The sequence below is a fragment of the Artemia franciscana genome, chromosome 7, assembly GCF_032884065.1.
Source record: "Artemia franciscana chromosome 7, ASM3288406v1, whole genome shotgun sequence".
NCBI classification, from domain to species: Eukaryota; Metazoa; Arthropoda; class Branchiopoda; order Anostraca; family Artemiidae; genus Artemia; species Artemia franciscana.
This window is the reverse complement of record NC_088869.1, coordinates 41142662-41165760: the sequence shown is the minus strand read 5'-3', so window position 1 is coordinate 41165760 and position 23099 is coordinate 41142662. Positions and strand designations below refer to the sequence as shown.

General features: G+C 35.6%; 2 protein-coding genes across 6 annotated transcripts in view; one reads left to right on the top strand and one right to left on the bottom strand.

Annotated features, from left to right (window-relative positions):
* The window catches only part of LOC136029310 (transcriptional repressor CTCF-like), a 72750-nt gene that overhangs the window by 12968 nt on the left and 36683 nt on the right, over positions 1–23099 (bottom strand). For all 5 annotated transcript variants that reach the window (XM_065707575.1, XM_065707580.1, XM_065707576.1 and 2 more), the window contains one exon: positions 3275–3520. In XM_065707575.1, coding sequence (XP_065563647.1) covers positions 3275–3520 — 246 coding nt within the window. The remainder of the gene's footprint in view (positions 1–3274; positions 3521–23099) is intronic.
* Positions 8864–14952, top strand: LOC136029307 (uncharacterized). The gene is made up of 3 exons (XM_065707573.1): positions 8864–8994; positions 12031–12237; positions 13762–14952. The coding sequence occupies exons 2-3, from the start codon at positions 12034–12036 to the stop codon at positions 14206–14208; spliced, it is 651 nt and encodes a 216-aa protein (XP_065563645.1). The 5' UTR covers positions 8864–8994; positions 12031–12033; the 3' UTR covers positions 14209–14952.

Genomic DNA, 23099 nt, shown 5'->3' with positions numbered 1-23099 from the left:
GCCAACCAACAAGGGCCAAACAAAAGTTCACTCGGTTTATTGTTTATTGTCATAACTAAATTATATTCGTATTTTAAACCCACTGCTTATTTATAATACCGTCATTAATTGTTGATATGGCTCTGACCCTTTCTTAGGAATTCGTTGTACTATATTGCTCCTTCTTCTGACTTGAAAGGACTCATTTGGTATGTTTCAAAACTTCTGTGAATAAAATCCTGTCTGTCTTTATCGCTAGGTGGCCCACAGCTAAAAAAAGTTTCTTATATTTTCAGATTGAAACTTCCTCAGCCTGAAATTTTATGTAACTAAGCTTTCAATTAGCCACAAAAATCTTTTAATTTCACTTTATTAGATATCTTTTTCCTTTTGAAAAGTTGAGTGAACCCCTAACAAAGCATAAAAAAATTTAATGACTTTTAGAGCAATGTTTGAGTTCTCAAAATACGAAATAAGTCCTATTACATGGAAAACGACGATGAAACAATGGAAATCTCAAACAATGCTTTCCAACACAGTCGCAGTGGATGACTGAGTGAAATTTTGCCCAGCATACAATTGTAACAGATCAGGACTTTTAATATGAAATCAAACAGGAATGAACAATTTTTTTTCTAAATTAATGATCCTATTTAGTTTATATAAAACTATTTCGTCTTCATCAAGTCTAGCATTTAATTCAAACAATACAGAGCCCAGATGTCTTAACCAAGGGTCCAAAGCAAACTACTTGTGGCTCTTTAATCATCCACACTGACAAACATAGAATGATTTCAACAAGGTGTGATACGTTCGTCGTTTTTGAAATATATACGGTAATTGCCCAGTTTCATTTTTTTTTTCCTTTTTAGGGCAGTCTTATTGCAATCTTAACAAATTTAAATAATCAGCATTTAAACATTAAGGACCGTTTCCTATTGAATCCCTGAGCAGTCATGAGTCGAAGGATGGACATAATATGGGGAGGAGCCATTGATCCTTATATAATTATAATCACTGCTTACTAAATAGATTATAAGCACTGCTTACCAAAAGGGTCAGATGTGGTGTGTATCTACTGGTTACCAAACGGGGGTCGGAGACGGCGCATGCACTCCATTGATCGAAGGATCTAATGATTGTGAGTCAAAAGAATTAAAACATTCTTATATTAAAAAATTGTTTGAAGGGGGAAGGGCCTGAGATTGGGCCCTCCAGTGATACAGATTGAAAATTCTTGTATGACTGATAACAATGAGGCGTAGCATACGTGCTGTTGACCATAGTGGGTCTGACACAGAGCGCGGACAGGGCTGAAAAGTGGCGGGGTCCTCAGTGTTGAGCCAGGGGGTTTGGACACGGAGGATTTGCATGGCTGACCAAAGTAGGTTGGTGATAGGGGATAAATCAACTTAACCAAATGAAGTTGGAAACGGAGGATATGCATCATTGACCACAGGTTCTCAGTAATTCAAAAGAGGTACAATCCACTTTGCAAATACAGTTAAGTAGAAGGGGATACATCCAGATTTGAACTAATGTGCCAATGAAGCTTCTGTTTTACACGGGCTATTTGTAAATTTACGGGCTCACCTCTGGGGCCTTACTTATTATGTCACCCTCCTCGCCTATTTCAGAAACATATCTTGGATCTTTTGGCCGTTCTGATTAATAAGAATGTATCTCGGAATTTTCATTTTAGGCCACTTTGGGGAAAGGCAGGCCCATGGAGCAGTTAAGGGGGGCAGGCTACCTTCCAAAAGATTTCAACCCTTAAAAAGAGCATTAGAAATAAGGACTTGTGATCAAGTGAACACTGCCCCAACTTTCAAAGATAATTTGTATTATATAATAAACATGAGAAAGACACAAAAGAAGACACGTCGCTCTTTACTAACTCACTGCTATTGCGTGGACTACTATATCGAGGTTTGTCTGTTACTATCCTTTGTTTTCACTGCTGCATGCAGTACAGACAAAATAAAATCTTTATATAATCAATAATCCAAAGAATTTCAGCATTTGATTTATCAATTAATAGATTGTTATGAAAATGAGTGACGTTTGGAAGAATAATTATTTTACCACTTCATCTTACATAACATAACATAACTGTCATTTGTTATTTAGTCACAAATTATGCAAGACAGATGAAGAAAGTTGAGTCTATAGTTACCCATGATGTACTTGGCATCGCCCCGGGACAGTTTTCTAATAAATTCCACAAACTTTCAATTGGAATAAAGTTGTGGGAACTCCCTGGCTATAGTATCTATCAGGATTTTATAAGCTCTGTGAAGCAGTTTTTGTGTAGTTTTAAATGCGACTAGGTTTCTCGCTAAAGCAACCACCAAATTCCCTTTCTCTACAACAGAATTGTCCCCCTACTCTAAATATGAGTAAAAGTAATATTGGCGGGCCGAAGTAAACCCCACACTTCACTGTAGCAGCTGACCTGACCACTAGTCAGTTTTAAATGCTATATACATTACTATAATGTTGCCAATTATCATAAGACCCTACTATAATAGAGGCAAAGCGGAATAATGACATTGATTTTATGTAGTAAAGCTACATTTTTTAGCCGCTTTTAAAGATTTTTTTTTTTGTCAGAACTGTACATTCAATGACGTCGACACTGTATATTCAATTGAAAGAACAATGTAGGTTCAGAATAAAATTTCCTTAAGTTGATATCTGATGCTGAAGGGATGGGAATATCTTAGAAAAGTATGAATATTTTCCAAAACCTCCACCGAATTCTTGAGAAATTCTCCATTCCTCTCTGCGGTTAGAAATAGCATGACGTATAGGGTATGGCCTAGGGATTTCAACTCCTCCTCAAAATCAAGGGTTCGATCATTTAGGGATAATGGTATGCATAAACACCACGGAAGCTTTTCGAAATAAGAAACAAAACATTCTTTTGAAAATACTGATGGTACACCACTAGCAAAATGCAGTTCAATCTGTTATCAAAAGTAGAGAATAATTTTATTGCATTAAATGGTTGTACTTTCTTAACTAATCCTGGGAATAATCATAAAAGTGGAAATAACCCGCAGAAAATTAATTGATACTACAAGCAAACGTAGTTTTTAAATGTAGAATTTCAAAGAACAATAACGCAAGAAGTGACTAGACAGATACCGAAATAATACAACATTCAATTTTTTCTTCTGAACTCCCAAAAAGGTGTCATATCAAGTTTCGTCAAATAAAATTAAGAAGAACTAAAAATAGCAACACATAAAGCAAAACAAAAAATTAGCTACACAAGTAAGAAAACACGTACCCAGTGACTCTGTGTGCTTGTCTATGACATGCTGCCTCCAATCAGCACGCTTTTTATAAATCTCGCCACATTCTGAACAATGAAATTCACCCTTGGGGGCTGTACATAACATTTTCCTTTGATTATGGCGAATTAATTTCGATTTGTCGTTAAATATAAGTCCGCACAAAAGGCACGGATACTCCATGCATTTTTGAGAGGTGCGCTCAACATATGCCATCCCTTCTCGTGCTTTCGCTTGCTCCTCTGTTAAAAAAGAAATAAATATAATAATTGAGATAAGAGTGAATTATAAAGGCATGTATTACAAATAGCCTATTTCCACAATAAAATTCATCAAGTGTTGAATAAATTATAATGAAAGAAAAATACACAAAAAATGTAGGATTTTATTTAATTTTTATGGCAGTGAACAATCTGTAAAATACAACAACGTTCCCAACTGTAGTCATGCTTAGGTGGGCTTTGATAGAACAAAGGCTCAATAAAAATCTTCAGGTCCCTTTACAAGAGCCGAAAGCCTGAGCTGCCAAACAAAGCGAGGCCTTCCGGTTCATAACCCTTTTGAAAATACGCATTAACCTAACTTATCAAATCCAGAACTGTCTTACGAACACATAAACGAGGGCGGGAGTCTTGGGGTCCATGTCAACTCAAAATATCATTATTTTTTCGATTCTATTTATAATTTCTTTTATTTTCTACACAACACATCATTCGAATGTAAAGTTTAAGTGAAACCTTTTTGGGTTTTTAAATGGTAAGGAAAGACACTTTCTGGCCGAAAAATTGATACTCTCCAAAAATCTGTAGCAACGCTGTCAAGCGTTGTTTTTTAGCAAAGAATAAGAGCCTACTTTGTTTCCTATAGTAGAAGTAAACAGGGTATTTGTTTCTTCGTTTAGTTCATATAAAATCATTAAAGAGTTGAATTCAACGACCCATGTTATGGGTACCTTGCTGAGCTGAGGCACGTTTACAATGTATTCATTGTTTGTATAGATTTGTATATAAAAGAGAAATGGAAAAATGTACGTTAGAATGACCCTTAATAACAACAAAGTAATTTTTTTATTTCTTAATAATTTCAGGGATCATACAAAACCGAGCGAGGCGTTGGCACAGTTCAGGAGTGGTGAACCATCCTTCTAATTTACACAGCTTAAAAACATATCTTATTTTGTTGAATTGCTTTGGAGATAGGTCAAAACCAAGTAAGAGGCTGGCAGTGGCAACACCCTGAATCAAACAGTCCGTGATAACGAATTGTATTAAGGAGCGACCCGGCTCAATAGTAAACGAAACTCTAAAAACAGAATTTCGATGCTAAAAGATACATCAAAAGAATTAAATTTTCATGCTGATTTTAAGTATATTAAGTTTCATCAAATTTAGTCTTTGTCATCAAAAGTTACGAGCCTGAGAAAATTTGCCTTATTTTGGAAAATAGCACCCCCTAAAAGTCATAGAATCTTAACGAAAATCACACCATCGCATTTAGCGTATCAGAGAATCCTATAGCAAAAATTTCAAGCCCCTATCTACAGAAATGTGGAATTTTGTATTTTTGCCAGAAGACAGGTGATCACGGGTGCGTGTTCTTTTTTTTCAGGGGTCATCGTATCGACCAAGTGGTCCTAGAACGTCGCAAGAGGGCTCATTCTAATGGAAGTGAAAAGTTCTAGTGCACTTTTTAAGTGACCAAAAAAATTGGAGGGCACCTAGGCCCCCTCCCACGCTCATTTTTTTCTCAAAGTCAACGGATCAAAATTTTGAGATGGCCATTTTGTTCCGCATAGTCGAAAATCACAATAACTATGTCTTTGGGGATGGCTTACTCCCCCACGGTCCCTGGGGGAGGGGCTGCAATTTACAAACTTTGACCGGTGTTTACATACAGTAATGGTTATTGGGAATTGTACGGAGGTTTCAGGGGGATTTTTTGGTTTGGAGGTGGGGTTGAGGGGAGGGGGCTATTTGGGAGGATCTTTCCTTGGAGGAATATGTCAAGGGGGAAGAGAAATTTAATGAAAAGGGCGCGGGATTTTCTAGCATTACTATAAAAAAAAAACAATGAAAAATAAACATGAAAAAGTTTTTTCAATTGAAAGTAAGGAGTAGCATTAAAACTTAAAACGAACAGATATTATTACGCATATGAGGGGGTTCTACAAAAAATACTTTAGTATAAAGAGCGAGATATTTAGGAGGAGATAAATACCTCGTTCTTTATGCTAAAGTGTTTTTAGTAATTTCAACTATTTATTCTACGGCCTTTCTGATTCATGGGTCATTCTTAAAGAATTGGTACAAAACTTAAGATTTAGTGTAAAGAGCGAGGTATTAACGAGGGGACAAACCCCCTCATATACATAATACAAAAATAAGAATATAAAAGTTGGTTATGTAAGTTAATTCTTAAGTTACGTACAATTTTCACTAATAAAAACGTTCGTTAAAAATTAAAAGCTCTAGTTGCCTTTTTAAGTAACCAAAAAATTGGAGGGTAACTAGGCCTCCTTCCGCACCCCTTATTTCTCAAAATCGCCTGATCAAAACTAAGAGAAAGCCATTTAGCCAAAAAAAAGAATTAATATACAAATTTCATTTTAATGTGCGGAGAGCCAAAATCAAACATGCATTAATTGAAAAACGTTCAGAAATCAAATATAAAAAAAACTAGTTTTTTAAACTGAAAGTAAGGAGCGACATTAAAACTTAAAACGAACATGAAATGACTCCGTATATGAAATGGGTCATCCCCTCCGCAATCCCTCGCTCTTTACGCTAAAGTTTGACTCTTTGCCACAATTCTACTTTTTAAAACAATTAAAAACTTTAGCGTAAAGAGCGAGGCGTTGAGGAGGGGACAACCCATTTCATATACGGAGTAATTTCTGTTCGTTTTAAGTTTTAATGTCGCTCCTTACTTTCAGTTAAAAAAAAACTAGTTTTTTTTTAATTTAATTTGCTAACTGGCATTATCCCCGGGCGCTGGCAAACCTAGCTACAGTCCTGGTGGTGCATGTTAGTATGTGTCAAAATCGAAGGTAGACTTAAACGATTGAAGACTTAAACGACCCCCCTTAATTTTCCAATTAAAAAGACGTGCTATTTACCATATTATTTGTGTCTAGGGATCTTAATATTGAGAAAAAGATAAAAAAAAATAGGGATGGCTTGACGCTTCCAAATAACACACCCTACAAAATCTAGACCCTTCATAGCAAACTGAATGAAAGTTGTTTAAAATGAAGCATAATTTGCAACAGAAATTGCGGTTGAAATATACTTCTACACATGTACAACATGTACAAAAATTGAAAGACAAACATATTCCTGAATTGACAATACAATTAATTCCTGTGTTTGATGTCAGAATTGAATTTTTCTAAGTCCGAAATTCATTCTATGTCATCAAATTTTAAGAATGACAGGGTTATCTATTTCAGTTAGAGTAGATACTCTAGACGATCCCCATTTACCTCCGTCCACTTTATAAGGATACTTTCTAACAAAACAACTGATGAATAAGTCTCTTTCACAATGGATTTCTTGAATTTACCAATGGTTCTCAGATTTCTTGTAGACATTATGGACTTGAGGGAGCTCCAAAAAACGTGGGAGGTTTGAGGCGTTTTGTGCCCATCGAAAGTCAGTCTCGAGATTACCTTTGGCCACCAAATATCCATTTCAGCCTCAGCCAGAATGAATTTCAGCTGCGGAAGATTGCTCTTTTATAGCAGAACCAGAACGCCATTATATGTGACCATGCTAGTGCTTTCATTTCGAAAAGGAGGCGATTTTCCCTTATGATTGATTACCTTTCATTAGCAATTAAGCTTATATAAAATTTCGCTAAATAAAATTGTTTGGCAGCTGGCAAGGCCGGGTGTAACGATAGTCAATGATGTTTAAAGAGGAAGGATGGACAGTATATTGTCATCTGACTATTCTGCCATACTAAGGATAAAATACGGCTTGAAACCCAAACTGGGCTACCGGCTATTCTTAAATGCCGTCAAAATTGAACTTTACTTTTAATGTGTGCATCGTTTACGGTTTTCACAAGTGCCGTTTCCTACTTATATTTTTTCACGGGCGTGTTAATTTACGCTAGACTACAGACGATATGTGTTTTGGCATAATGTTCCTCACTCCTTCCCTTCCATACCACAAATAAAAGCTTCTTAATGTCTGAAGTGTTCGAAGCATTTAACAAAATAGGTAAAACACTGTATTTTAGTTTTATTACTTAATGCCATTGTTGCCACTAATATTCTTAGATACCTCTTTTCTGTTTACATTCTCCCCTCTCATAATACACTCTCCACATTATCTGGTATTCATTTACCAAAGAAATTTATGATTTTTTCCTGATTTTAAGAGGTATGTTGATTCTATTCAAAAATAAAACTCGTTTGGAAACAAATCGACTGCCGCAACCAAGCCCAATTAAATAATCCCAACTACCCATTCAACTCAAGACTCAACTAGAGTCAATACCAGAAACAAGGTGATAGTTTAGAAACAAGGATAACTGACCACTCATACTTCTACGATAAAAAAAAAGCAAGGTTTGGCTAAGTTAGGTTGGGTCTATATTAAATAAGAAAACAAGTTTTTTTTTAGCTGAAAGTAAGGAGCGACATTAAAACTTAAAACGAACAGAAATTATTTCGGATAAGCAGGGGTTTGTCCCCTCCTCAAAGCACCGCTCTTTACGCTAAAGTTTTTTTTATTGTTTTATAAAGTAGAGTTTTGAGAAAGAGTAGCGTAAGGAGCTGGGCTTTGAGGAGGGAACGGCCCCTTTCACATACGGAATAATTTCCGTTCGTTTTAAGTTGTAATGTTGCTCCATACTTTCAGTTGAAAAAACTTGCTTTTCTCATGTTTTTTTTTTAAATAATGCTGGAAAATCCAGTTAGTAAAAAGATATACACCTGCAAACAGGGTGAGAGGGGCTAAGGGAAAGCTGGCCCAAAGAATAGCCAGAAAAACAGAAGCCTAAAAACAATTTTCATGTTTTGCCAACCACCCTCCTATCCTTGTCGGACCTGTGTATAACCATAGAAAGGTATGTGTATTCTGCTTATTGTCGTCGTCGGTTAATTATTACGTTTACAGGTAAAAACTAAGCAACAAATCATCTGCGGTTGTAGTTTTTGTCGTTAACTGAAAGTCAACAGAATTGAAACTGGGTATCATTAATTTAATTTGACAGTTTTATTTCGAGTTTAACAATGTATATAGGATAATTTCTGCTTCAATAAAATCTAAAATAATACTTGATCCTATAATACTTGTAGTACAAGCACGCATTAACGCTACTGGTCCGACTTTCACCAATCATTTCCTGTACCTTCCGTGTTACTCCTTTGTATACAGACGATAGGAAACAACAAAATAAACAAAACGGAACAACGAAAACCCGCATTTTTTTCAACCTTGATTTTCACCTTCTATTAAATACAAGACAACCTTTACTACAAAATCACCCGGGTAGAGGATTCCTAATACAAGGTAACGTTCAAAAGGCGTGCTTTCCTATTGGGCAGCTAATGTATGAGCTTCTTGAAATATAATTATCGAAAGGCCAAAGAAAATGGGTTCAGTTGCTTTTAAGATATTGACTTATCGATGACAATGACTAAAACTAGGTGCTAATTACTAAGGATAGATGAAAATGTACTTTTAGTCAAGGGAAAGGAAACTTCTAGGTAAAACTTTGGTAAAATTCTAGTTAATTGACGTTTGGCTATCTCGGAAAGGGGTTAAGTTATGAAAATGAAACTTTCAGGGATGGGTCTACACGCTAAAGTATGTCCCGGGAAGGTATTTTAGAGTAATCACCTCCAATCCTTCTCCCTCTAGAGGACCCTGAAATTTGCCTACAAGACAGGTCTATACCTATTGAAATTTTGACAAAACATTTTACCTTAATTTTCAGTTACCAATTACTTTTTCTCTGCCTTTAGTTCTGAAAATACAATTCCTGTTATTTGAGTAGAATCCTGAGCCATATCAATGTGTTTTTGTTGTTTTTTTCAAGATTTAGGAAATGTATTTGCATATCTTTAAAACCTTATAAAATGGAATTGAGCAAAGTTATGAAGCTGAAAACATTTTTTTTGTACTTCAATTAAGGAGAAGATCTATTTTGCAAGGTTTCATTTATATAACACGCATATTTTTAAAGGTCATCAAAGGTCAGGGCCCTCTAGAGGGAGAAGGAGTGGAGGTAGTTACTTCAAAATACCTTCCCGGGACATACTTTAGTCTGTAGATTCATCCCTGAAAGTTTCATTTTCCTAACCTAAACCCTTTCTGAGATAGCAAGAAGTCAATTAACTAGAATTTTACCAAAACTTTTTTTCATTGAGAACATGTTGCACGCTTTTTGTCAAGTTAAGTATTTGCAAAAACTGAGACAAAATTAAGAGTAGAAATTCTAAGTTACTATGACAAGACAATTGGCCAAGTACAACACTACAAGTAAAAAAAAATCTGAAAAGTCATCTTTTTACCGGTGTCAGGATTAAACAAATTAACATCTGCTAAACGAAACACATTCAAAAATTACACTGTGTAAGATCTGACAGAAACCGGTTTCATCTCTGGCATCGGTTATGATTTGCTCATTTTGAGTGAGAAAGCGTACAATGTATGTACATTTTAATTAAATGTTAAACATATATAGATGGTTAGGGGTTAGTTTATGTTTGATATTTAATAAAACGCGTTCTGCGCGGCCTACTGTCCATAATATTTTGTCGCAGTTTCCATAGTTTTGTTTCTACAGCATTATATTATCATCATGCTTTGATATATTCCATTGGAATTAACCTAGCTTCACTTCTTGGGCGTGTTTCGTTTAATAGACAAGTATCGGTGTCAGTTTCAAACATAACGGTAAAATTACAGCTGGGGGGGGGCCTTCTGAAGGAAACATGCTTCATCGCTAATTGAATCTCGTGGTACGGCATGGGTTCTTTGTCATAACGGGTTTCTGCATTCTCGACTCACGGAAATCTAGCTTTTCCTGAGTGATAAAAAATTTTTATGGCTATAAATATTATATCCCGGTACTACGTATATATATATATATATATATATATATATATATATATATATATATATATATATATATATATATATATATATATATATATATATATATATATATATATATATATGTATATATATATATATGTATATATATATATATATGTATATATATATATATATATATATATATATGTATATATATATATATATATATATATATATATATATATATATATATATATATATATATATATATATATATATATATATATGCCAAATACTATTCAAAACGATTTATAAGTGGATAACAATGGAAGGAAACATGATATTCTGATTAATAGAAAAATCTTGCATGTTATAAGCTATAAAGTAAGAATTTCATTGTTTTAGTGTCTCCTTTTGGTTGATTACATAGGGCCATATCTGAGAAAAACAAGGGGGTGGGGTGTATTGGCAGGAAATCAACCACAATATTTGGAAAAAGCACATAATAAGGCGCATAATGGAATTAATTTTATCGAGGGGGCATTCACTTTCAAAAATCACGTAGACCGGCTGGCGCGTGCCAAGCGTGGAAGAAACTGCGCTAAGCATGGCGGGATAGTGCAACACACGTGAAGTTCTGAGATGTACACCGGGTGGCGGAAAGTGGGCACCCTCTCGATTTTTAAAACGAAATGAATAAACACGTCACAAACCACTGACCATTATTCACATGACGAGCTTCACGCCATACTTAAAAAATGGATATCCGAACTTAGACATGCCAAAAACCACTCACCATTGTTTCTTTTATTAAGTCTGTTGTACCGAACCATACCTTTTTATGGCAAATGAAGGGTAGGCTAGCGTTACTTTCACTTGAGTACCCATTCAAAGGTTTTTATTGATTGCTAATATCACAAAAATACAAAAATCACGATTTTTTTAATGCTTTCTTAATCAAAATTTCTTATCATCCGTCTTATTTGAGAAGAAAATTTATAAGTTGCACGCTGGGGACACACATTTTTATTAAATTATAAATACAAACGTTATGCGTCAATAGCTTTAAGCGTAAACAAATATCACAAATATCAAAAATTGTCGTTCTTTTTTTTTTAATGCAATCCTTCCACTAGTTTTCCTCGAAAACGGCTCCATATTTTTCAGGAAAATTTGTATCCTGGGATTTTCTGGCCTAAAAAATCTATATAGGTCAGAAGTTTGGGAAAATTCATTAAAAGGGCTTAATTGAAAAAAAATCATGTCAGTGACAACATATATAAGAATACATTCGAAAAGCACGCGTACGTCATATCTGCCTCGGTAGTGGTTGTATCGTTGTATCGCATCGGTAGTGGTTGTATCGCATTTTACAATTTCTTAGCCGTAGTTTTGTTTGAACGTTATATAAATTCATTTTGCGTTGTTTTGTACTTCTTATGTTTTATTTTTGTTCGTGTGTTTTTGTGTATTTTCTTTCTTCCTTTAGTTACTCCTCAATAGCAACATCTTATGTGTGTAAAGAGGATAAAAATAAAGTACTATTATTTTTTGTGTCCGTTTCTAGCACCAAACAATAGCTCTGCTTTACAAGATTTGGGACACAGGACAAAAATATTATAGACAAAGTGAAAGCTTATACCAAGTTTTGTAAATCAGTTTTAATGCAAATACGGAGCTTCATTCTTAATATTTCCTTGTAGGAAATGATTTTGCCAGTTCGCTATTTGTATGCCATCTCCAGCCTTTTCGGGTTTAAAGTAAGGCCAAACAAACCAACTACTTCAGTAGAAAATCCGGTGATAACCACAAATCAACCAGGATCCATCCTACCGGTCCGAGATGAAGCTTCACCTATGCCAGCAATACAAGACACAAATATAGCAAATTTAGCTTTCAGCAACAATGCGGTGAGTAAAAAAACCATCTGGCTTTAAAAGTGTCAAATTTACTTATTCTGAAGTTGTCTTTCTTCCTTTAATTAAACTACCAAATATTAAGTGATTAGTTGTACTTACAACCGATCTTGGTCAGATGATACATATTTAGCATACATATATTTAAAGTGCTGTATTAGCTAAGGTTACTTGGTTCTATAGTGTTTGAAATAGTATATTCGAGAAAATACACGATTCATTTGGCTGAAAAAAACATATTGTACTTTTTTGCAATGTAAATTCCCCGAAGAACCCCCTTTTCTAAATTTTTCTAGAAAGGTTATTGTCTCAGCTAAAAGTTTCAATCACAGGTAGAAATAACAACCTAAACCTCCAGCTACAGATCTGCCTTAAAATAGTTTATATAATAATATGAACTTCAAAATTAAAATTTTTAAATCAGATTCGGACAAAAAAAGACCAAAATAAAACTGGGCCACGGCACCACTAAATGTGCCCTCGCGAAAAAAAGAGAGAAAGCTAGGAGAAACTTTGTAGATAATGTGCTCACATACGTAGATAAAAAAGTACCTAAGAGAAACCGCTCGGGTACGCAAATTTACTGAATGAAAGGAACAATTGATTATTTGATTATAGACTATCTATTTGTTCTGCTTGCCTTTTTACTTTCTTAAATCAAGAATTAACTATGACGTCTGAATAAACCCATCACTGGAAGCAAAACCAAAAAAACACACCTGTTCGCAATACCGAGGTGCTTTGACGCAAACATTCCGTGTATAGGTGACAGAGATATGATAAAATTAGTTATTTAATTAAATTTCTAGAAATTTCACTAAATTAAAGACTTTTACCATATGATTACAGCATATCTACATAAAATCCATGTTCGGTTTTGAGGAAAGGGACATGTCTTGCTCCGTAATACTTAAAAGCATTTTTAGCAACATAAAACAATATAGGCCAATTTCTTCCATAATACTGTAACAAAAAGATGCTTGATTTCAGGGATAACCTTGGATTAAGGCTTAAATCACAACTAGACCTGAATTCGAGACAAGCCGAGCAGATCCTGGCCTCAAAAGCCATATATATTTCGTTGATAATCGTTAAGGTGACCTTCAAGAAAATTCCTGCCTGTGAAGCAGCGATAATTGAATAAATATACCCGAATTCGATAGCCAGAGATAAATAGGCGAGTGTGAACTTCCTATGTTAGAACGGTAACTCCACAAAACCTAATTTTAGCACCCTTAGTGTCAAATGGGATTAATAAACATGGTGAAAGGGAAGTTCTCCTTTCTATTTTGGAAATTATCACATGTTGAGGACACTTGCGCTCTAGTAATTTAATATTATAAGACCTGACCTTTTTCAATTTTCACTGGGGTTTGTTTTATGGACTGAATCAACCTGTTTTATGAACTGTTCTTATTTTATTTATCGTCAAGAGTCCAAATACACGACAAATATTTAAACAAAAGAAGGGACGGACACTACGGCCAAAACTGCTCAAAGCCAGATTTTTTTTTTCAGGAAGCAGAGGATTCTCGAACTCAGTTTCCATGGTGGTTCCTCGAATGGCAAGATGCGTGTTCCAAATCCCCCTCGTCAACCAGCTCTCCGCTAGCCAAATTAACCTGTAGGGGTGACCCACTAGTAAAGGCGACTCAGGGTTACACCCGGTTCAGTGTTTCAAGCCAGATACGGGGCAATGGAACGTGTTCATTGTGGCTTGGACCAGCCGACTTCAAAATTGATGATGAAGTATTGGCATTAGCCACCCCTGAAAATAGAAGATGTCCGCCATGGCGTATTCGTGATCCAGAATACTTGTGTAGACGTGTCTGGCTGTGCGTATTCCCTGACAAAAATGACAGAATTCTTAGAAAAAAGTGTCCAATTGGACAAGAAAGAAACTTTACCGGCGAGTGTTTAAAAGTCTATAAACACTCAAAGAATAAAGGCGATATTACAACATAAGAACAAAGTGAAATGTAAATTTTGAAGAGTATAATACTTAAAAAAGGTTTTCCACCCAAAAATTATAGAGTCTTCAGGAAACAAAGAATTTCCAAATAAAGGACCAGCAATAGCATCAGAGTTTTAACAAGTTCGTTACAGTTGTCGTAAGTGTGATAAACTGGAAGACTGAAACCTGACAAGAAATATTCAAAAGAATGATAGTTATTTCCGTGGAGTCAACGCTTCATAATATACAGCGTTATTAAAACAAAAAAGAAGGTTTAATATTTTTTAAATAAATAAAGATCTTCTTCCAACGGCATTTAAACAGAAATCAGAACATCGATATAATAATTAATGCTGGTGCTATACCAAAACGCTGATGTTTTAGTTATAAGTGATAACAGTAGTCAGCTAACAAGCCTCTCTTATACCTCACTTGTAACTATGACAAGGCTGTATTCAGGGAGAGGGGTTAAGGGGTTTGAATCCCTCCCTCCCGAAATGTTTATCTGACTCGTAAGAAATTAATGCACTTTTCAAAGTTTTTTTGTCCCCCCCTCCAGAAAAATGCTTTTGCCCTCCCCCCGGAAAAAACTAGATACGACTCTAAACTGTGACAACTATACTGAAACAAAGAAGGATTTGATGTTTGCCGATTCAAGGAACTTGGAAACTGTAGTTATTTTGTATGCTCTTTCGCTATCTATTTTGTAATTTATTTAACGTATTTTATCTACAATAAAATACCCAACAATGCTATATTTGGTGTTATTATTGTTGTTGAATTCATATTACGCTGAGCTTGAGATTAAAACCAACTGAGAGGAGCCAAAATTTAAATTAACCGAGAGAAAGTAAAATTGACACGCAAGTCCTTGGAAACAGAATAGGTTGGAGGCATATCGAAGTTCCCTGTGTATTATTGACAGCTGAACATTTCTTGACGGATTTAACTGAGGGTGTAAAACAATTTTACATCAGGAATACAAAAAAAACTAATATGTTCGTTTGCCAAATTATATGTAATGTATACCACTTTAAAATTCTGTAGTCGCAAAATCAAGCTGGAAGATGTCAAAAATTGAGAATTTCGTCAATAATTTTAATCTTTGGATAATGCAAAGAACCAACCTTGTTTAACCTAACTTTCAAAGTTTGATAGGTTAGTAGATAAACTAACCCAACAAAGCAGATCCTGGCCTCAAAAGCCATATACATTTCGTTGATAATCGTTAAGGTGACCTTCTAGTAATTTAATATTATAAGACCTGACCGGTAGGATGGATCCTGGTTGATTTGTGGTTATCACCGGATTTTCTACTGAAGTAGTTGGTTTGTTTGGCCTTACTTTAAACCCGAAAAGGCTGGAGATGGCATACAAATTGCGAACTGGCAAAATCATTTCCTACAAGGAAATATTAAGGCTGATTTACAAAACTTGGTATAAGCTTTCACTTTGTCCTTAATATTTTTGTCCTTTGTCCCAAATCTTGTAAATCAGAGCTATTGTTTGGTGCTAGAAACGGACACAAAAAATAATAATAATTTATTTTTATCCTCTTTACACACATAAAATGTTGTTATTGAGGAGTAACTAAAGGAAGAAAGAAAATACACAAAAACACACGAACAAAAATAAAACATAAGAAGTGCAAAACAACGCGAAATGAATTTATATAACGTTCAAACAAAACTACGGCTAGGAAATTAGAAAATGCCCCCCGCTTCTCCTAATGAACACCAAGACTTTAAACATGGATATGTTTAATCCCTGGCATCAATCAGGCTACGATATTCTCTAATTAACGGATTCAATTTGCCTATTAAGCTCGTTATTGCCAAGATCCACCGAACCTTGAGATTTCAATATATATATATATATATATATATATATATATATATATATATATATATATATATATATATATATATATATATATATATATATATATATATATATATATATATATATATTCGTGTGTTTTTGTGTAAAAGTTTCAATCACAGCTAGAAATAATAACCTAAGCCCCCAGCTACAAATCTGACCAAAAATGGCTTACATAATAATATAAATTTCAGAATTAACCTTTTTTAAATTATTGGCGGACGAAAAAAGACCAAAATAGAACCGGGCCACTGTGGCTCTTCCAAAACTAAATGTGTCCTCGCGAAAAAAAAAAGAAAAGCTAGGAGAAACTTTGTAGATAATGTGCTTACATACGTAGATAAAAAACCCCCCTCCAGAAAAAATGCTTTTGCCCCCCCCCCCCAGGAAAAAAACTAGATACGACTCTACACTGTGACAACTATACTGAAACAAAGAAGGATTTGATGTTTGCCGATTCAAGGAACTTGGAAACTGTAGTTATTTTGTATGCTCTCTCGTTATCTATTTTGTAATTTATTTAACGTATTTTATGTAGAATAAAACACCCAAAAATGCTATATTTGGTGTTATTACTGTTGTTGAATTCATATTACGCTGAGCTTGAGATTAAAAACAACCGAGGAGCCAAAATTTAAATTAACCGAGAGAAAGTAAAATTGAGACGCAAGTCCTTGGAAACAGAATAAGTTGGAGGCATATCGGAGTTCCGTGTGCATTGACAGCTGAACATTTCTTGTCGGATTTAACTGAGGGTGTAAAAAAATTTTACATCATGAATACAAAAAAAAATATGTTCGTTTGCCAAATTATACATAATATATACCACTTTAAAAAAAGGAATATATTCTGTAGTGGCAAAATCAAGCTGGAAGATGTCAAAAAGAACATCGTCAATAATTTTAATCTTTGGATAATGCAAAGAAACAACCTTGTCAAGAAATATCTTACCGAATTCCTGTGGATAGAAATACCCTTCTGTCATTACTTGGTTCAATTGCAAATTTAACATAGATGAACGTTATTGGAGAATATATATATACATAATAAAGCAAAGCTAAAGAAAAAGGTTCTCTAACTTTCAAAGTATGATAGGCTAGTAGATAAACGTTAAATTAAGCATACATTTTAATATTCAACCATACAATACTGTGCAAATCCACAAGATGGCATTTATTGTTCAAGTAGATGACATCAAATGAAGGGTTCAATCTTAATAGTTTCAATCTTAGAAATTCAATCTGAAACTCGTAAACTAAAATCTAATAGCGGGGGGGGGGGACAAAAATTTAAACTATCCGTACGATCTATTTGAGCTATCAGATACGTAGCATGAATTCCCTGGAGAGGTGGTCATATAATTTTGAGGGCAAGTTTGGTTTAAGCTCAAGAAGATGTGTTTATTCAGCCAATATAAAAGCTTCTCGGCCGCATATATACATGGTAGTTGAAATAAAATATTGTTGTTTTCTGTGGAGGGGGGTACCGCTATGAATAGAGTGAAAAACTGCAAGCCATAGAGGCGGTTATTTGAATCAGCTACAGTTCATCTTAGAAAAAAAAAACATGAAAAAAGGTTGAATTGAAAATAAAGAAAGACGTTAAATAATTTCGAATGTGAACGTGAAGACGTTCAAAAGATGAGCCATAACGAAACTAATCGAAAAATTACATGCAACTGTCTTGAAATGTCAGGGTATGAAGGTAAAAGAAGTTACTGATACTTCAGTAATGTTAAAGGAGCACCTCGATTACAGTTTGCTCGAAGAATAGCAGCCCGAAAAACGTTGGCAAAAGATGAGTACCGCAGATGTTCACTACTGATCAAAAAAAGTATTTGAGCGATATTTCCTAACAGTACTTGGCACACAAAAAAAACGCAATTTCAGCATGACTATATAACAATGTACGAAACTGGATTATTAGCATTATAATGAAGCTGGACCCGCAAATTCGTGAATGACCCCTCACGCCAGTGATTCTATTCTAAGTTTTTAAATTCTGGGCAAATCTTGAAAATTTGGGGAGTTATCGGGAAAACGAGTGCAAACTTCAGAGAATTCTCGAGGAGGGATAATAAAACTTACACGCATGTAGCCTCCAAATGTTCCAATTTATAGCTGCAAGTATAACAATATGTAGCTTACATTCTTTTAATTTATAGCTTAAAGTATAGCAATTGTAACTTTTGAGGTAAGAAACATCCTTCACATATAGTAAGACAAGCTAAAATTGTACCTAGCTTGGCTCAAAATACCTCACGGAAGCCTCATTTGAGTGGTTTGCAACGTAGCTCAAATAAAAGTGAACTTATTTAGCAACACCTAGTTCAAATTAAAGTTATTTTTCAGCTGGTTGCTGACTCATGAGATTCTACTGGTAGTAATGTTTAAATGTGACTGGGGTTGCACATGAGTTTGCTTGGAAGTTCTGATGTACCAGCAGCCAAGTTCAATGATAATTTAGACTTTAAATGAATAGATTATTCTTTGTCCTGAATAACGATCGTTATAATAAAGAGGCTGGGATAACATCCGATTGTTATTCCAAACTAGCTGTTGGGGTGGCGCTTCACGCCCCCCCAAGCCCCCCCCCCGGGCGCGTAAGTTGTTACGCGCCATTGTAGTTGTGTCCCTGTGTACCACCTATGAATATAGATAGATTTATATATTTGTTTTGAACTACGTAAAACTTGCGAATATACAACATTCTTGGCTTTCCCATTGTCTGTGCATATACAAAGCCTTATGTACTAATAATGACGTCATATGCAAACGCTCTTTTTACAAACAAACAAACATGCATACACACAACTCGTTTTTATATAGATAGATAGATAGATACAATACAAATTAACTGCGTAAAACTTGCGAATATACAACATTCTTCGTTGTCCAATTGTCGGTGCATATCAATAGATTGTCGGTTTACCGACCCTCGAACATGCAACGTACAATTGTCCATGGGAAAAACAATCAGTATTAAGATCTATACCACATTTTTCTAATGATTGACCTTGAGCTTTGTTGATGGTGATTGCAAATGCCAATCGAATTGGGAATTGCAATCTTTTAAATTGAAAAGGCAGATCCGTTGGAATCATGGGAATGCGAGGAATAAGAACAGCCTCACCCTCAAAAGGCCCTGTCAAGATTGTGGCCTCTATTACGTTTTCCATTGTTTTGTTTTTTTTACGGCAAGTCGCGTGCCATTGCAAAACTTTGGTGAGTTGATATTTCTTAACAGTATTATTGGTACGCCTATTTTTAGTTGTAGCACGTGTGGTGGAAACCCTGAAAGATCCACGGAATTTAAAAATTCAGATGGATAATTAACCGCCTCATTAACCGCCTGTAAAGGACTGCCTGGTCTCGAATCTTGGTCAAAACAATATTGTTGATTTCGTGGACGTCTATATTTTTGGGTGCAAGAATCGCTCTTTCACTTAGCCATTTATTATTTTTATAATTGTTTAGAATATTCGGAAATACTTTTTCAATCAATTCATTTTTGGACGTCACTAAATTACAGAATTCAGCAGGTAGTTGTATACGTCCTGAAATTGAGTCTACTGGGAGCTTTCCGTTTCCAATTGCCAGCAATTGATCTGAAAATGTTTGACCAGAGTCATCGTTTTGCAATCGGACACGCATATGTGTAGTTAATTTTAATGTTTTTACGTGTGCCCATAAATTAGAATTTTTCAGGCAAGCATTCATTTCGTCTGCAGGGGTTGATCTAGGTATTATAGGTAATGTTTGCCTGAAATCTCCCGCAAGCAATATTAATGTGCTGCCAAAGGGTTTCGAATTCCCTCGCAAATCTTTCAAACATTGATCCAGAGCCTCGAGCGATTTTTTGTGTGCCATTGTGCACTCGTCCCAAATAATAAGTTTGCATTGCTGCAATACTTTACCCATTCCAGATGATTTGGAAATATTGCACGTGGGAGTTTCTGTAGAATGCAAATTCATAGGCAATTTCAAAGCGGAATGAGCAGTTCTTCCACCAGGCAGCAACGTTCCGGCTATTCCGGACGACGCAATTGCTAACGCTATATCATTTTTTGATCGAATTGATGCCAGAATCAGTTTTATCACAAACGTTTTACCAGTACCTCCTGGCGCATCCAAAAAGAAAATTTCTCCAACGTTGTTATCGACACAATGCATTATCGTATCATAAATGTCTTTTTGTTCCGACGTTAACTTGGAAATGTTATTTTGTACGTACGACAATATATCACTCGTACTGTAACTTTGTTCACGATCCAATTCTACACATGTCGAAACAGCAGCGGTACGATTAGGTGAAGGCATTCCCAAATCCTGGAGAGGTTTGTTTGCCATACATACGCACAAATCTTCTATAATAACTAAAGTGTGTTATAAATTTCTGATGTAAAATCAAAAGTCATATCTGACGTCTCTAACCGTTTTCGATGGAGTATATCTTCGGACATTTTTGATTTATATTTTTCCCATAACTCTGTATGAGCTGATGGAGAGCAAGTTGTTAGTATGATGCCAAACAATGCACGAATTTGACTTGGAGTTGACGTTTCGCACGCGTCATTGATGCAGTTATCCCAGTGTTGGTCATTCTCCAATAAATTCAGAGCTTGGCATGCACTACGGTAAGTGTCATGTATAGTACCGTTTACAGTTCTCAAATACTCAAAGGACGTCGGACCGGGTACATTCACCAAAAGCAGGCGTAGAAAGAAGCATTCATGTTGATTGGGGTGAACGGTGTAGTCTTCCTATCGTGGTATCTTTGAAGATGGTAGGTTGGCCGTCGACTGACTTACCCTGTTTTCGACGTTCAAATACTTTATTTTTAGTATTCCACGTGTAATACGAAGGCACTTCAGTATACAGCAGTTTTTTTGCAAAAGAATCATTTTTGCATAGCGAAAAGAAAGCAGTTAACTTTGTATCCGGTGGATTCAGGGCTCTTTGTTGCACGTTGGATTCCGAAAAATAAACACGTTGACCATTCTGTAAATGTACCGCTAAGTGAACAACAGCTGGACTATGTTCATGTATCGGAAATGAAAGAATTCGCCAAACAGCTTCATTACTGCTTATGTATCTTCCAGCCTGATATTGTACGATTTCGTCGATATCTTTGATTTCGGACTGCAAGCCAAAAACTGCCATGTCGCTGCCTTTGTTGACGTATTTACATATGTATTTGATTGCCATTACGGAGTTACAATATTCAACGTTTATGTGCGCATTAAATGTTTTCGATAATAATGGGGAATATGGAACAACCCACTGGTTATCTACTTCGATGGTGGTACCGTTACGCTTCTTTATTATTGCTGTTTTACCGCCATCTTCAGTAGATCTTCTTCTATATTGTGGGTAACCATCATTGCCAGTAATTGTGTTGGATACTAAAAGTCGAGGATATTGCTTCGTGTACCTTCCTTTGGCCATGCATGGTGAATTTTCGTTCAGTGCACTGCAAGGTCCATGTATCATATTTTTTACAACAATATCATATAACCCCTTATCGACATTTTCATCAGGTATTTCAGCGGAAATCACATCATCAATTTCGTTAGAAGTAATTTTATTATGTAGCCAGATTAGTATATGTGTGTGTGGCAAACCTCGTTTTTGCCATTCCACTGAGTACATCCAGCATCGCACTGACCCAAACACTTCAAGTTTTACTATGTAGTTTATCAGTGATTTCAACGTTTACCGGAAGACACGGGCCGTAATGTCATGCCTATGAACCGCCGATTGTCCTTGAAGTAAAAGCTGCTGTATCTCGTCCCAAGATTGATTACATGTAAATGTAATAAATAAATCTGGACGACCATAGAGACGAACATACGCAATAGCATCTTGAGCATATTCATGCATATGACGGGGACTACCAGCATATGACGAAGGTAAAATCGTTAATCTTCCAACGTTTGTGGTATTACCGTCATTTACAACTGCATCTCGCAAATGAATGTATTGTTCAGAGCGGAGCTTGGTCTGATTCAGACGGATATATAGCAAACGTTCTGATTCAATTTTTGCATACATATCAACGACGTATTGGTGAAACAATTGACGGCATTTCAAAATATAATTGTCTTCATCCTGCCGAATCATTAGTCTATAGGAATAATAATGCATTGCACTGCATTTCTTATTCATTTCTTTGTTAGTGGCTGGATTCATCAATTTAATATTAAAGGGATAGCCGTCGGCTCCATCCCAAAAAATGATAGGATATTGTAGGGCATCGTAGCATCGATGAGTTTCAGCAATTCTTACCAACTGAGCGTTTCGCTTATGAAGAATAATATCTCGAGGTAAAAACTGATCACCGACCATAACGATTGCCACTTCGTCGATAGTTGAAGCATTGTATCAACGCACATGTTGGCCAGGACGCGTTTTGTCAGCGGAAATAACAATTTTATGCGTATCAGTAGGCATCAAATCGATGGCTGTTTTGAACAGACGCACTAAATTATTATTTTCGTGGAAAAGATGTTGCAACTGGGAAACGATTGTCCTTTCAACGTTGGGAGAAATTTCGCAACGTGTATTCAATTCAGAATTTCTATCACTGATGAAGTACAATTGTAAAAATTTATGATTCTCGCCTGAGAATGGTAGAAGGGACCCTGCTCTATGATAAATTTGCCCTTTTACTTTGACAGTAGGCATAAATTGATCTTGATTTTCGATTTGGGCACCAAACGACGTCATTTGGAAACATGAGTTATATTTTCTGATGTTTGATAAAAAACGCTTAGATTCTGACGTAGTTCCAGTAAGCAAAGTCTTCAATGGCTCTGGGGGTGCAGCCAGTAGAGGAAGTTTAACTTTCCCTGAGGCGCAACACATTCCCATTGTTTCACCGTTAAATTTCAAGGCCTTGCAGTAGGGACAAATTTTAGACATAGTCCCGATTTGAACACATCTACTATAATCATCGACTGGGCTGTACCTGAATGCCATGCGATAATTTTCACGTTGCTCTTGTGATTCCTCGGCACGCT

Bases quoted from the DNA above. Each gene is read 5' to 3' on its own strand.
- LOC136029307 (XM_065707573.1), top strand. From the start codon at position 12,034: ATGATTTTGCCAGTTCGCTATTTGTATGCCATCTCCAGCCTTTTCGGG. The intron at 12,238-13,761 runs GTGAGTAAAAAA...TTTTTTTTTCAG, and splicing joins TAGCTTTCAGCAACAATGCG to GAAGCAGAGGATTCTCGAAC.